This window comes from Coturnix japonica, chromosome 1 (assembly GCF_001577835.2).
Source record: "Coturnix japonica isolate 7356 chromosome 1, Coturnix japonica 2.1, whole genome shotgun sequence".
NCBI lineage: Eukaryota > Metazoa > Chordata > Aves > Galliformes > Phasianidae > Coturnix > Coturnix japonica.
Window position 1 is genome coordinate 169,253,644 of NC_029516.1, and position 16,366 is coordinate 169,270,009.

The following is a 16,366-nucleotide window of genomic DNA, read 5'->3' on the forward strand; positions in this document are numbered from 1 at the left end:
GAAGGATTCTTCAATCAACTGAGTAATTCCTGCAGATCTCTCTTTCTGGGTGACTGTCACATGCTTTGCATGACATAAGGGCTCTGGCATGTTCAAAATATGACTTTGGCTTACCATATCTTAATATTCTGATTTTATTTTTACCCAGCTCAGGGTTTACCTTTGAGAAAACCACACTTGTGATTTTGCATCTAATTCAGATACTATGGAAGAAAGATTGTCGTCACGGTATCTGGGCTTTACAAAAAAGATAGAATTACCTTCATATCATTTGCTTGTATATGTGAGTCTTTATGACATTATTCTGATGGGCTTCTGTTAAAGCAAATAGTGCATATCCACATCAAGAGTGCTGCATGATGTCTGGTTGATGGCATAAGTAGGATTTAGAGGGTGTACAGCTCACACTGAGGCTTTCTGACTGATATTCAGGACATTCTTGAAGTTCCACTATATTAACGAGTCTTCATTAGAATGCAATGTCTACTTCGTTAGAAGATACAAAGGCCAGGTTGGATGAGCCATGGGCAGCCTGATCCAGTGGGTGGCAACCACAGCCCACAGTTGGGGTTGGAACTGGATGGTCACCTAAGTCACTCTATGATTCCATAACTCTATGATTTTGGTGGTTTAGACTTAAAACTGACTCTCACTCCCTGAATCTTATATGTTCAGAGAGAATTGTTCCTGTTATGTTACCAAGACAGCTTTGAGAAATGTGTAGGAAAACCTCCCAAGTAAAAAGAATTTAATTAGGCATGATGAAAAAAAGGCAAATTAAGAAAATGCTACTGGGTAAGGAGAGAGGGAGAATAGACAGGACCAATTCCAAGCAGAAACTACTGAGGAGAAAGCTTGATTTTTAATAAAAGAAAGAGTCTGGCTTTTAAGGATAAGGCAGTGTAACGTATGAGGAATGTGGATAATGAATTCTGTTCCATTTTGTGAGTGTTTGGTACTGTAATTAATTGCTTAACTTTGATTCTTTGCAAGGTTAAAAATATTGAATTCTTACCACATTTCTTGCATCAAATTTATTATTTTCCCTCAAGTTACTTTGAGAATTGTTGTGTGATATAGCAATAAGGATATCCAAGTTCTTTGGAGATGAAGAGTTTCACTCCTCATCTGAACAAGGATGCTTCCAGCCCTCAGGAGCCAATGCTAAGCTTTAAACAACCTGAGAATGTCAGTCTTGGGTTGTCTGTTGAAGCCATTGTGTACTAAGCATGTGGAGGGGATCTTGTTTGCACATATGGTCTTAAACTTGAGACTACTTGTTTCAATGGCATGAGGGATTCATTTAGATCATTGCAGAAAGCCATAATGTGAGTGTTTACGTCCGAGCTAGTCCTTAGATACTCTTTAGACTCAGTGGGTGCCTACAAATAGGCAAGTGCTTATTCTAAGACTTGAGTCATCTGATCCTATTTTAGATTTTAGGATGAGTATCTATCAAAATGATTTGGGCTATGGATACAAATGAACTTGTCATTTGACAGAAGTCTTGTGAAACTGTGGCAGACTGAAGGCAATGAAATTACTCCAACTCCCTCAAATAGCCCAGAAGCCTAAGTCAGTGGAGAGGGTTGAAGCAAACAAGGAGAAACTTAAAGGCAAACTGCGATGCTCAGGGGCTTAAACATAGTCATCTTCCTGAGCGAGGGCTCTTCAGCACTGAGCTTCAGAGTCACATGTGGTGTGAGCATGGTGGAAATCACTGTTTCCACTTCTTGGATTTTCTGGAAAAAAAGCTCAGGAAGCTCAAGTTTCCATGTGAATAAAATCCTTTCAAGCACTACCACAAGTTTTTCAGGGTCTGATATGCATGTTAATAGTACCAGTTGGTGGTCTTTAGCGATCTCTTCTCAACTGGTACTGCACAAAGAGTTAAGAATAATGAAGAGCTCTAGAATCAATCAATAATCAGATGACTGCCATAACCTCATGATGGTTTTGAGGTGTGACGCAGCGTGAAGTTCAGCAGGGCACGGGTTTTGAGTAAGCCTCATTTGCCACTCACATTAAGGGCTTAATTAGCACAGGTTTGTTATACTGATCTGGAAAATTGTTGCAAAATGTATCAGACAAGGGCAAAAAAGGAAAAAAGAAAAAAAAAATCTGTAGGATTTTGGCACGATCCTTTGTTCAGTAAAATTCCGTAAGTCAAAAAGACAAGAAAAGACAACATTAGGAAAGAAAAGAAATAAACAAAGCCTTCTTAAATCTAGTTTACTGTGATAAAAATTTCTGGAGGTTTTTCGCTTTGTCAGTATAACATAAAAGTTATGTTCATTATGAAAATAATATCTTGGAAAATAAAAAATGATGAGTCCATGGTAAAAAATACATCCTTTCAAGCTTGGTTTGAAATAGAAAATTAGAACTCTTCAAGTTGCAGATCTCAGACTAAACTTCTAATCGTTGTTTAATTAGCTGGTTCACGATTAAGTCAAAGTTGGCTTCATATGTACTTAAGAAGGAAAACTTTCTGCTAGATCAGGATTTTATATACCACTCTGAATACTTGATTTTTCTGCTAAGAGAAGCTGTAAATCAACTAACATGGTTACAGTCTTCACATTTGCACAGCCTGCCTGACATAGCAACATCTGCAGCTGCCCCTTGTAGCTCAGGCTAGAAATTGTTCCTGGTTCAAAAGCACTTTAAAATCTTTTATAAATGGCCAGATTCTGATGTCAAATGTGTTTGTGGTTCTCCCCAAAGTTAATGGGTTACCTGTTGGGATAAAAAAATTATCAGCTGGGATTTGGAGAGGCTGCCACCTCACCTTCCTGCATGACAAGGACAGTGGTGAGTGCCATGCAGCCTACATGGCATGGGCATGATTAGAACATTCTGCTAGTCTGGTTTAGCTATCTGCTTCGAGACAAAACAAATCTTTTTCCAGATGTGCTGTGTCTCCATTAACTTCAGATTGAATCTAGTGCAAAAACTGAAAAGGTGATGGCTGTGTTTTGGGGATACAAATTGGTCAAGGGAATCTCACTGCTGGCTTTAGCTCTTTTTCTCCTTACAAACCCAGAGCTGACAGTAGAAATCACATTTACTATCCGCAGCAGCCTTGTTGCTAAGGTGTGGTCTAAGAATTTTCTCCTGAGACCACATACAAGAGATTACAATTTTATTATTATTTTGAAATAAAAAATGAAGACTTTAATTTTTAGCCTCCAAAACCAACACATATGCAATGGAATACTTCAGCCAAATACTCAGATATTAAGCAATATATTTGTCTAAATAAATAAGAATTCATCAGAATAGCTCCCAGAGAAATCCCAGTCAGTTTGTAAACCTTCTGTTAATAACTGTACAGAGCACAGCCTGGTCAGCTCTCAGAATCCTTCTATGTCACCTTGTGCAGCTGTACCCCTGAATTGGAATGGTTCAAGGAACAACAAAGTAATACAGGTTTTAACACTAGCTACTTTTCACTAGATGCTCATCATGATAAGTAATAGTTAGAGAAACATGTTGAAGCAATTGCAAGAGACCCATGAGAAACAATGCAGAACAATCTGAACTACAACTGGACTGTTTTTACATGGACAAATATGAATGTCTGCAGGAAAACGTGCCACTTGCCAGTTATTTCTCACACACTTTTCTTTATATTGGCCAAGGTGTGAACTGCTGATTTCTCACAATTCAGAAATCCATTTGACAGGCAGCCCCTTTTCCCTCCTGCTCATTTCCTTGGGAAACCAAAGGAAAAAAGGGTGCTCTGCATACTGCCTCATTCCATCACTGAGTACCTATTATTTTTCTTTCATTAAAAATTAATTATAAGGCAGTGAGGACTATGTCTTTGGGATGTAAATGTTCACAGACTAGTTATGATAACTATGTTTCCCATTTGGGGGAATAAGGATAGACTTCTACTGAGCAGTGTCCTTTCTCAGGTGTTTCACAAAGTTACATCTGCAGTCAACTGTTTCATGGCAGACCCCATCATTCTTACCTCCACATCCTCACAGTTGGCCAGCTGCTCTCTCTGGCTGCCCCTCACTTGTTTTCCTCTGTTTTCTGATTCTTATCCTGAGTCATAGCTTTTCTAGAGGGGATTTGCTGCAGTGAGCTGTTTGATGGGATGTGCTGCTAACATAGGCTGACCTAGAGATTCAGACAGTAACTATCTGGATTTAGGAGCGCTGGGTCTCCACAAAAGGCATGCCCATATTCCATGACTACACAGTAATGAAACACAGGGTCAATCTAGAGCTGACATGTCATTGTAGCCATCTAAAACAGCCATTTCCAAAAGCTGGTGTCTAAAATTGCTGACTGCCCAAGGTCGTGGCTTCAAGTGTCATGTCAGCACCCACCAATGAATCATTAGCAAATAAAATCAGGCTTTTTGGGCATCAGTTCCTGAATTTTAAAGCCACATTCACTTGGCATAAAGCAAGCTTCGCTTCCTTTGCTTCTGAATGTCAGAGCTTTGCCCTGAGCAGAAAAGGAGGCCCTCTCTGCATTTCCTATGCCAGGAAGCAGTTTTTGGACACCCCAGCAATATGAGTCCCAGCCATTATGATGCATATGTGGACCTTTCCAAGATGTTGACCTGGGTTCCCATCTTAGTTCTCATGTTTGGGAGATCTGGCATGGAACGTGTTAAGACACCAACATGGGTTCCTTGGGCATTTACATACTCACCCTCAAATAAACACATATGGGAAAGATTCAACTCATAAAAACTTTTGAAAATGTATTTATTGATTCTGTTTTGATTGTGAAATCAATCTGGTGAAAGAGCACATTATATGTAGAACATAAAATCCTTCTTCCCTCTCAGTAAAGGACACAGAATAAATAATGTGGCTCAGAACTGGTTCTCAGCAGTTCAAACGTGTGTACTGTTTTCTTGTGACTCTGGCAATTGCTTTCCAAATAAATATTTGCAATACAAGAGAATACAAACTAATTTACCATTTCTGAATTGAATAAGGTTAGCTGTTTTACTGATACAAACCAATGTTTATTAACAGAGCTCAACTGCTATGCACTCTACAAAGTACGAGTTATGATACCAATGATTACCTGAATGTATGCAGGTACTTAGCGCAAGTGCTGAGTGACTGGTGGAAAACTTGATTTGCTAAGCAAATGGCTTGAGAAAATTAAACAACTGGGTAATTCAGTGATCAATCTCTCTCTATTATTATCTTTTATTACATTTCCATTAATCTATTTTAACGACTTTTTTTTGTTTGTTTGTTTGTTTGTTTTGTTCTTTTCAGCACTTCTAGATAATTTTCCACAATTTACAGTCTATCTCTAAGCTATTTGACAGTAGTTCTGTAATTCCAATCAGATTTGGTTACAAGGTTGGGACCATCACTTAGAGGAAGCCCACTCCATTTAGTGGCAGTGCCTAAGGGATGAAGGTCTATTTGTCTCAAAGTTCTTTGAAGACTTTGTTATGCATTAGAAAACCTGCACTGACAAAACTAAAGACTCAAAAGAGTTTTTAGGGCCATTTATTTGTTGTTCATGCGGATGTGCAAAAATGTTAATAAAAATTGTGACACCGTAAAGATCTTTTGCAATTTTGACCACAGATATTGAGCAATTTTACTTTTAAAAGGTCATCAAGGAATTATCCCTCTTCCTTCTGAAATAAACAACTTCCTTTCACTTAATCAAATAATTCTGATTTTGAAAGACTACCCAAATCCGAATTTGATTTTATAACCCAGAATACACTCCAAATAGCAAACCTTACTCCCTGTTCTTATAAAGGCTGCCAGTTTTCTTTTATAGCTTTGTACTTTAAGAGTTGGTTGTAAATTTGAATTCCAAGCCATTTGCTCCAACCATTTATCTCAACATTAACAAAAGAATAGCAAGAAGAGAACCAAAATAACAGAAACAAACAGCAAGCAATGCAAAGTAAAAAGACTCTAATGAAAGCAGTAACTTACTGTAGCTACTTTCACTATCGCTGGCATTAGAAGAAACATGTTCTGCAAGAACAGTACAGCAAATTAAAGAACATAACCAAGCACCACAGAGCCGCAGAAACACAAAAGAACTGCCGCAGCCATGCAAAGGTAGTTGTGCAGAGAGGAAATAAAAACTATACAGTGACATCACCTGCAGGTCTTAGATAATTTACACTGTTAAAATGAAAGCTTTCTCTCTTGAGGTATTTCAGAAAGAGACTATACACATCTAGTGATATACAATATGGAAAAGCCATTAATACACATTATAGCAAGGCTGTGTTATTTCTTGGTAAGATAGTTAATGCCATCTCAGATAAATTAATTTTAAAATACTGTATGGTGCACCTGCATCTCAGTGAATGACGAATTTCGTGAAACCCAAGTTTCTGCTCATATTCTTCTAAACCTTGAGTTCTGACCTCAGCATTAATCACTTCCTACTATTCCGTGGGGTTAACAAATTAATGTGAAAAGGGTTTTGATATCAACTATTGCAACAATCTCTTAATCTGTCCAAAAGGAGAAAAAAAAGAAAAAAAAAAGAAAAGAAAAAGCCAATGTAAATTGTAAAAATAAATATATTAAAAAATAGAAGAAATGTTTTCCCAGACAACATTTAACTCAGAATTTGAGCCGGAGTACAAAAATCTTTTTCAGACTAGTCTAGATATGTGATCAGGGATGGAAGAATTATCGTGGCATAGACTACTGGTTTGACAAGGTTGGTGTTAGAAAGGTGCAGTCTATATCATGAGAAGTGATTGTTTCTAAATTGTCATCAGCAGGCTGAGTGCCTCCAGTCAGATCATACTTAGTGGTCTCCAAGAGGTCTGCAGAACCACATTTAATGGTTGTTTTAATAGCATCTCTGGTAGAAATGCTGATGACTTTGCAGGTAAAAGTTCATTTGAAACTCACTTGAAAGATTTGACCTGGATCAGAGCATTTAAAAATAAACATTACAATGGTTATATAGTGAGAAGCAACCTTGGGTTAAGTGGAATGAGATGCAGATTGTCAAATGGACAATGAGCAAAAATAACTCACATACTGACAATCACCAGAAGCCAAAATGTATCTAACTGTCATTAATCCACTGTGCAGATTAGGATGTTGATGACTTGCAGCCACCACCTGCAACTTCCTCATGTTCTTGGTTAAAGAAGAAAACTCCTAAAAGTCAATAATCCGCTGGGATGAACCCAGAGTAGGCCACAAGGAGGACGAGTATGGGAACTGCATCAAGGCCACTGTGAGATGCTGCTTTCCCCCACAGGCACGCCTCATAGCTGGGGTTCACTGTGCTGTAATGGCAGGGCTGATGTAGCAGCAGGAATGGGAGAGACTGATATCTAATAAAAATTATAATTGACAAACTTTGGTCTTGGACTGAAGCTTCAAAATATCAGGCTCATGTTTTGAACAAAACTGTGTTGGGTCTTGGGCATTTCATAGAAAGTTAACAACTGCTGCCTCCAACCATGATGTTATCCAAGGCCTTGAAGGTTTTGTTAAACAAGAACAAATATCCTCCTTAGTAATTATTAAAGTAACAATTATATTGTAGTTTAATATTAGTGAAATTTGAATGGGGCTGAAATGTCTACACATGTGACAGTAATTAAAAGCTAGGTGTAGTATTAAAAGATGAAACTAGTCCCTGAACAATACCTTTGTGCCACTTTTCTCCTAGCAATTTGCAGATTTAGTTATCTCCTTTCAGATGGCTGAACATTACAGAGATATGTCTTTGTAAGGACACAGATATGCAGGAGGGTTGATCAAATTGTAGGGAAACTGCTTTGGCAGGGGGGTTGGACTCGATGATCTCTAGAGGTCCCTTCCAACCCCTATGATTCTGTGATTCTGTGAAATCAGATGCATTTACGTTTTTTTAGGCACTGGATGATCTGCATTTGTTCCTAGCAAACAACAATAGCACTTTACTTGAAGTAACAAAATGGTTAAAATTCCGGTGGCAGCGATATTGAAAATTGGTCTTGTAGAACTGTTCCTCTAATAAGAGATGAAGCTTTCATCTTTAAATGGCAAGGTGCTGTATGGATTAAAATAAAACCATTAAAATGACCCTTAAAAACAAATTAGAAACCTGCAAAATTATGCATTCCTGTAATTAAAAAGCATATACACAAAACAGTAGGTGATGCAGTGTCAACATCCACATACATTTTACTTCAATTACTTGGCACTAAAGAAGAAGAATAAGAACTGAAGAAAGAAGCAATCAAACACATGCAAGTGCCATTTTGCTTAAATTATTTAGGTCTGGATATAACATAGCCGTTTCTATCGAGTATTCATTCTCTACAATTTTTCTGTCTGACTTTCAAGGAAGCAAAATTGTTCCCAAATGTTTATCTGACACATGACACGTTCTGCAATGCCAAGTCATGAGACAGGATTACTGCGTCAGAAAAAGAAACTGATTAAGGTTTCATGACAGGGAATAGGTTGGTAATAGAGAAATGGGTCCAAATTCAGTTTGGGAGGAGGCGTATCTTCTGGCCTGGAAATGACTTCTTCCATTAATAACAAACGCTAATCCAAAATCCAGCAAAGTAACAAACACTCCCATGCAAAAAGCTGAAAATGCAGAAGCAACAGCAGAAAACAATTTTCTATTGATTTCCTCAGGATGTGATCAGGCTGAAATGATTAAGTTTTCCTTTTGATGGAGAGGGAAAGATTGTTGCTGAGAAGTAAATTCTAGCAGCAAAACAAGTTCTAGGTATGCTACTCTACGGAACTGCCATGATGAGAACAATAACATACTGTCAGAAACAAAAGGTGTTATTACAAAAGAAGTGAAAGTGTCTGCTTGATACACTGTATGTTATTTAATATCGTCATGCAGAACAAAACAATTGAAACATTTTTAATGCATTCACAGCTGGGTAACAAATAAAACTCTATCTTGTGCATGCTAGGAGTGGAGGGTCCTCAGAGAAGGAACAGAAGCCAAAACAAAACAAAACAAAAAGATTTACAGTGACCATTCCTGGGAACTTACTCAGAGTCTTTGTTCCATAACCGTCGTCACCTAATCCGGGGATGTCCTGCACGGAAGTCCCCAGAGAGAGCAATGAGAAAGGAAGAACAGCCGCAGAAGAGGAAGGAAGAAGTCAGTGGAGTTGAAATGGATACTACCATGACTGACCATGTTGATTGAGCAATCTGGATCCCTGCTTTTTCTCTCTTTAAACCCATATTCTATGGGAATGCAGCCAATGAAAGAGGCAGTGACCATTCTACATGGCTTTGTAGTTGTGACAAAGAAGGAACAATACAATAAATAAAGTCCCAGAAACGGTCCTCAACACATAAATTCGGAAGGAGAGAATTACTAAGGAAAAATGTGAATTCTTTGGGCTCAGAGCCAGCATTTTGTTTGTAATAACGCCGGTTGTTCAGACAAAGAGTTAATGCAAGCAGTAGGTGCTTGGAGAGGTACACATCCCAAGGTCTGATTTGCTTATTCAAGTTGTTAGCGTGGATGCTTCATTTAACTATTGAACTTTGAGTGAAGCTGTCCATGGCAATCAACTTGGAGAATGTCCGAGGCAAAGAAACAACAACAAAAAAGAGATCAGAGCAGAGGGTTAAGAAAAAATTAGTTCAATATTCTAAAAGAAATCATTTTTGCATAATTTTGAGCCAGTTTTGATCTAAGAATATTTAATCAGAGCCAAATTTGGGTTTAGGTCAGGTGCCACAATGATGCTGAGGAGCCACTTTTTTTTTTTCTTTTTTTTTTTCTTTTTTTTTTTTTTTAAAAAAAAAGAAAGTGAAGAAATGCTCTTCCAAAATTTAAGGTCACTGTTTCATTCTTCAGAAAATGATGTTTCCAAGGAAGGAAGGACCAGCTGGATCCAAGTTGCAGTCACACATTGGTCACAGTAGTAATACCTCGCCTGCCTGCCTATGACATGTATTTGCCTAGATGTGTGGGATACTGGTATCATGCGTGTCACCCATTTTTTGTGCTGCATGTGACATCGTCTCCAAGAGGTTACTTACGTTCTGGATCACTTGTTTCCTGCTCACTCTGCTCCTTGCTCTTGTAGAATGGGAATTTTCGTGAAAAGATGAAGTTCTTTTTACGCTTGTCATTGAATGACTGTGAAGGAGAAAAGGCATGGGGCAAAAACAGGGACGTCTAATTGTTGTCACACTCATGCTGACAAAACAACTAGTTTGTAAAAGTGGAGAGAACTGTAGTGACTCAAATCAGTCCAAAACAAGTGTCTGGAAAGAATTGCAGGTGGTTGTGGTGATGTGTACAAGCTGAAGGCAGAACCCCTAGAGACTGGGTTGATTTAATGACAGAAGCCTCAAACTACAGACTTCAGCTCCTTATCTATCTGTCTGTCTATCTATCTGTCTGTCTATCTATCTATCTATCTATCTATCTATCTATCTATCTATCTATCTATCTATCTATCTATCTATCATCTATCTATCGTGTTTGGCTTGCTCAGATAAAGGGCCACAGATGGCTCAGCATGCTTTGAGATCGAGCCACTCATCTTTAATGATAGCAGACTATGCACAAAAATAATTAACTGTCTGAAAAAGCTGCAAAGAGGAAAGAGGAAGCCTTTGATTTTCTTCTGGTAGGTGTGTGGATTCAGCTCTGTGCCAATTAAAATTATATATGTTCTATATCGTAACTGTTGTGGACTTCATAATGCTTTACTTGTACAATTAACTTCTTACATATGTTTTAATGTCTTTTTTTGATCACTTAAGAAAATTCACATCACTTTGTGCTATACATCTATATTAATTTAGTGGGTTCCTCTCGATATGCTTTTAGTTTTAAGTGCTTTAAAGATGAAATTCTACTGATAAGCAGTATTTCATTGTGTACTGAGCAGTATGTATCTTCAAAAGGGGAATTATTAATATGAAATTTTATTTATTTTAACATGACAGAAACTTGCCTTTATAGACAGCTGCAAGGGTTTACTGTGCGGTACTGTGTAAAAATAGGATACACCTACTTGGGACACCTATTTCAGGTGCAAAATGAGGAATCAAGGTCCTTGTGTAGTCAACTGAGTAAAGATGGTGCTTCCAGAGGGCACTTATGCTGAGTTGTAGATAGTGCTTAGCTGGTCTGTGCTGTACATCAGACAATGTCCTGTGCTGTTTCCTGGACAGTATGTGGGCAAAGCTCAGACTTGTGATTTAGCATGTGGTCACCTCCAGGACAGCAGAGAACTTCTCAGCTCATTTGAGGAAAAAAATCTTATGTTTTTGTGGTTCCTCAAATGAAAATATAGCAAGTATTTGACTCCAGATCTGAAATTGAACAGATTTATTAGGGTTCTAGAATATTATCTTATTTTCTTAAGTTTTGTTATGAACAGCACAAAATGTGATTTAAAATGTGTATTTCTGAAAGATGTCAAGTTAGGTACTGCCAAGCTCAATTAAATCAGTTGTTTACTTGTGTCACAAAAGTTTCATGCCACTTTTACATTTCAAGCATATTTAAAGTTCAGTAACCAAAAACAAAGGAAAAAATGCACATGTAAAGTAAATGATCCATGAGAATCTCTGAGTATGTAAACATTAAATGTGAAATTAACGTGGAGGTCATGCACAAATAATCCAGACTGCATGCAATTTCAAAACAAAGCAAACATGAAAGAAAGCCAGCATTAAAAGTAATGGGTATGAAGGGTCAAAGTAATCTGTGGATGAAAAGAGGACTGACATGCATATTATATCACATTAATGACCTAAAGGATGTAATTAAATTAAAATGTGTTTTCTGTGACCATTTCTTTTATTTTTTCCAAAGAAAAGAATGCAGCATGTTAACATTTCTGAAGTTGTGAAAATGTTGTTTGACACGCTTCATCTAAGCTTTATATACTATATAGTATAAGGCTTTGTGCTTAAAAAGGAAAAAAAGAAACACAGATACATAATAACACCTCAGAAAACAAAGTGGTTTTAAAGTGAAAACCCCTTCACTACCAAATGACATTTCACTTTGGAATTAAAGAGAATGTTATCAAAGGGACATGTAAATATGCTGTTTCACAGAGATTCTATAATAAATAACCACTTTTACATATTCTCACTCCATTTTTTTCCCCCAACAGTAGCAAAAGCTTCAGAAAGTACATTTGCATTGGAAGAGCATATATTGCTTTTAAAGGTTATGCATGACCCAGCAGATTATTCCAAATTAAACAGACATCCCATAGAGATTTATAAACTTTATTTTCCCTGTGCAGTTGGGTTGTTTTTTTAAATAAGATATTGTTCCACTTTGATTTGGACAAACAAGACCTGGCAATTCATAGCAGGTGACTGTTACGTCCAAAACTGCTTACTAATATCCATAAGCAAACAAGCTTATGCCTGTGTAAATGTTTTTACAGATTAATCAGTGTGTATATTTGTGTTAATTGTCACATATACTACCAGAGAATAACCATATTAAAATATGATAATAGACTAAACTGAGTCTGGTATAGGAAACCTATTGAAATAATTAATCTTTAGTTTTAACTGAGTGGGCTTACTGAACACTTATTGTACTGTAAATTGAGTTCATGCTTTTCACAAGAAAGCAAAACAGGGAGTCTTAGTTTTGTTTTACATACAATATAATAGGATTTAAATCAGTCTGATTGCCTCCACCTCAAGGATATGAAATCCTACAGACATCCATCAGAATGTCCTTGCAGAACCCGTGTAAAGTAGAGAGATAGCGAGGTTGGTGGAGAATAGGGAGACATATGGAATAAAACTGTGTTTTTCTCAGACATACTCTTTTAGACACAGATTTTGGTTTGTTGGTGGAAGAATGGAGATCAGCACCATCATAAACCACGTGCATCACATGGATGTGTATTTTCTTTTTAAGACGTGAAGAATGGCAGTAGGGTTAAACAGCAATAATCAAATGCATGCATTTAAGAGGTTTTATTTCTATGAAATGGAATCTTTGAGTTAACTATTCTGAGGCCAGTTTTCATTAGGGTCTCCTTACACTGCTGAAGTACAAGATAAATGAGAGCAGTATTTGTCTACATCTCTCAGCCTGATATAGAAGTTGCGCACAACTGGAATTGAAATTGTGATACAAAGCTCAGGCTTGATCCAACAACATTTATGCAGGCAGACTTTCTGAATGTCACTGAAAGTGCCTGAAAATGAATTCCTGTGCAAATCGCAATTTCTTTGCATGAATATTGTAACATTCTGTGGCGGCAAATAACTGGGGTATTTCAGTTGCAGTGAAAACCTGTACAATAGACAGCTTTTATACCTCACTGCCATCAGTTCACACAGCCCACCCACAACCCAGGAACTGGCATTAGTAGGTACTTTATATAGGCAATAAAAAAAAGCAGATGACATTTTCAAGTGCTGTTTGACAACTGAACAGGGAGGTCATTGTTCACAGCACTTGAACTGTGATGAAAAAAGTCTTTTTGCAGAAAAAGGAAGGGGTGAGAAGCTTTCACCAACATCATAGCTTACATTCTTATTCTGACACTACTTAAGGCACACGGCTGTACTCTGAAAAATATTCAGTCTGCACTCTTCCTTAGCCAAATATCCCATGATGCCATTTATATAGGTCTGATTTACACACACAACTCTCTCTGGTAATGACAGACATTAAGACACTGGGTGTTTCTTGTTCTTAAGAACTCCATTTGGAACTTTTTTCTTTCTTTTTTTCTTTCTTTTTTTTTTTTTTTGGTCAATATTTTTGTATTCTACGTGTTTTTCTCTTAGGGCAGCAGCCATACAAATATTACTCATCAGATAATAATGTGTTTAAACAGGAAATTTTTATGTAAAATGGAACAATCCAATTTCAGAATTTGCTTTATAGAGGTAAACATCTCAAAGAATAGTGCATCTGTAATACGATGGGTGTAGCAAACTGCAATAGTCAACCATTCTGTTGTTTATTTCAGCTCTTTCTAGATATTCCCCATGCAGCTGATCCAGCCCATACTATGTTCATGCATCTATGTTCTTGATAAAGATTGTTCTCTTTGTGTTTTGCAGAACAGTATAATATGTTGGAAAAAGAACTCCTCTCAAAAGCAGTTCTGTGCTCTAAAAGCCATTGAAATACACTGGGAATCCTTTATTTTGCTATTTCATTCAACCAGTGCTAATCCCCACTCATGAGCTGTGAACCAGTGTTAGGAGATCACCTGAAGGATGACTGTTCCAGAGCACTGGCTGTAAAATTCTTGTAAACAGAGTACAGGTGAGAATGTTCATTCATTTTACTGCTTCTCATCTACTTTTATCTTTTATTTTCTCAATATAGGCTATTTTGGTATAACTGAAATGAAAAGCCCTCATTTATACGGCATTCTACAAAAATCTACATGATCTATCACTGACTACAGTCCTTTCCTCTATGTGTTTTAAGCACACTTTTCATGATAGGAACATTCCTTTTCTTTGTTTGAACAGCACTGGCATTAATTTACTGATGAAGCACTGATGAATTCACTGAAGCACTGATGAATCTTCATGAACTGATATCTCTCACAGTACCACTAAATACACTGATACCAGAAGGAAAAGTTTGTGATGAAACATATATTCAGTGTCACTTGTCCTTTCCAATACACAATATCAGCTCCCTGTTTTTACAGTGAGCCTAAATGTACAGTTTTCACACAGGATATTCCTTAAGACATCTATTGGTCTCACCATGCAATTATATGTTGGCAAGAAACCTAAGTCAACTTCTCCGTGTCTATCACTTGTAGGGAGAAAGATGTCTCCATTCTGATAAACTCACCTATAAATTTTTGTAGACTTTGCAAGTGATTGCAAATAAAAATGCCTGACATAAAGACATGTTTGCACCATGACCTGTTTTGACAATTGATCAGAGAAGCTCTGGATGCCCTTTTCTTAGGGGTGTTCAAGTCCAGGTCAAATGGGGCTCTGTCAGCCTGATCCGGTGCCTAATTTAGTGTTTGGCAACCCTGCCTGTGAGACTATTAGATGATCTTTGAGGTCCCCTCCAACCCATGAGATTCTATGATTCTATGACTCTATGATTCTGTGATTCTAAGTGAGAACAAACTTTGTGTCAGAAGATGAAGATACCTCTGCATGCTCAGCTTCCCTGTGTAGCTGCAGGGAGATATGTATCTTGGGAATTCGGAATGGAAAAGTACAAGCCTGATTAAATACTCCACGCTGTCTAACTTCAAAAGGCAAGGGTAGCACTGTTGAATATTCATAAATACAAAATTTTACTAATCTTTCTTAACACTGACTTAATGTCTCTTGTTAGCCAGCAACTGAATTTTAATTGCTACCAAAACAAAGGTTAAAAACAACACTGACTACCAGGGGAATGAAAACACTAGTAGACTATCATGAAAGTATGTAAAAACAGTATTTCCATTTCTGCAAACATGTTTTTAACTGTGCAAGGTTGAAAATGCATTCAAAATGGAGAGCTCATCTGTGCTAATTTATATTGCATAGTTGTTGGCAGGAACAAAACACCAACATAGAAAGCCTGCATACATGACAGGCAAGGTCATGTACAAGAGCCTGAAGGTTGTACACAGAGAGTGTGCAAAGAATATGTTCAAGCAACAACACTGAAATTAATAATCTGAAAATAAGAAAGGGCAAAGTTCTTTGACAGTAAAATCAATTTGAGTGTAGAATAATCTGCCCCAAGAGAAGTGGAAAACTTGAGATCATTTTTCACATTTAAAACAGATCTACAAACCTTAAGTACTATGTGGAATGACTAGAAAAGGAGGCTGGAGGGAAAAGTTCCAGACACTAAGTCTCTGCTGGCTCCAGCACCTTGTGATGGAGTATGGGCTTTCACCCAGCCTGGCTCACTGCAGTCATATGGGCAGTATAAAGTCTCTGCAGTTAGTGCATTTGATGCTTGGCAATGTCCTAATTCTTCCCCTACTCTTTTATTTATTTTCTTAGCCAAAGTTAGAGCTGCTGCACTGCCCAAGCTATAAATCTTGGCTCATGCCAACTTTGCTCAGCGCCCTTCATGCAAAAGTGATGTAGATGAAAAATCCTCAAAGATCAACTGAGTGTTGGTATGGACTTGGCAAGTTTCTGGGGCCACCTGATATCCTGCTGAGGCCCAGAGCTTCCCACAGTGCACCCTGCAGGACTTCAACCAACACATGGCAAGGGTAGGAACAGAGTAGCCTTTAAGGGCCCATCCAGCCTAATGAATTCTATGATTCTATGATTCAGTAATCATGTACAGTGCATTTCTGCAAGTATAAACTACTACATAAAACATTTCTATACATTAAATAAAAATGTACTTCATAAATACCTTTATTACATTTTCTTTTGTTAAAAACTAATGGAGAAAG

The 16,366-nt window shown here is 37.5% G+C and overlaps 1 protein-coding gene across 28 annotated transcripts in view; it reads right to left on the reverse strand.

Annotated features, from left to right (window-relative positions):
• DLG2 (discs large MAGUK scaffold protein 2) overlaps positions 1–16,366 on the reverse strand; it is a 964,547-nt gene that overhangs the window by 14,676 nt on the left and 933,505 nt on the right. For 20 of the 28 annotated variants that reach the window (XM_032442247.1, XM_032442245.1, XM_032442250.1 and 17 more), the window contains 2 exons: positions 10,008–10,107; positions 5,946–5,987 (listed from right to left, as the gene is read on the reverse strand). In XM_032442247.1, the coding sequence (XP_032298138.1) occupies positions 5,946–5,987; positions 10,008–10,107 (142 nt within the window). Of the gene's footprint in view, positions 1–5,945; positions 5,988–9,000; positions 9,047–10,007; positions 10,108–16,366 lie in introns of all 28 variants that reach the window. The other 8 variants (XM_032442255.1, XM_032442257.1, XM_032442243.1 and 5 more) reach the window with 3 other exon arrangements.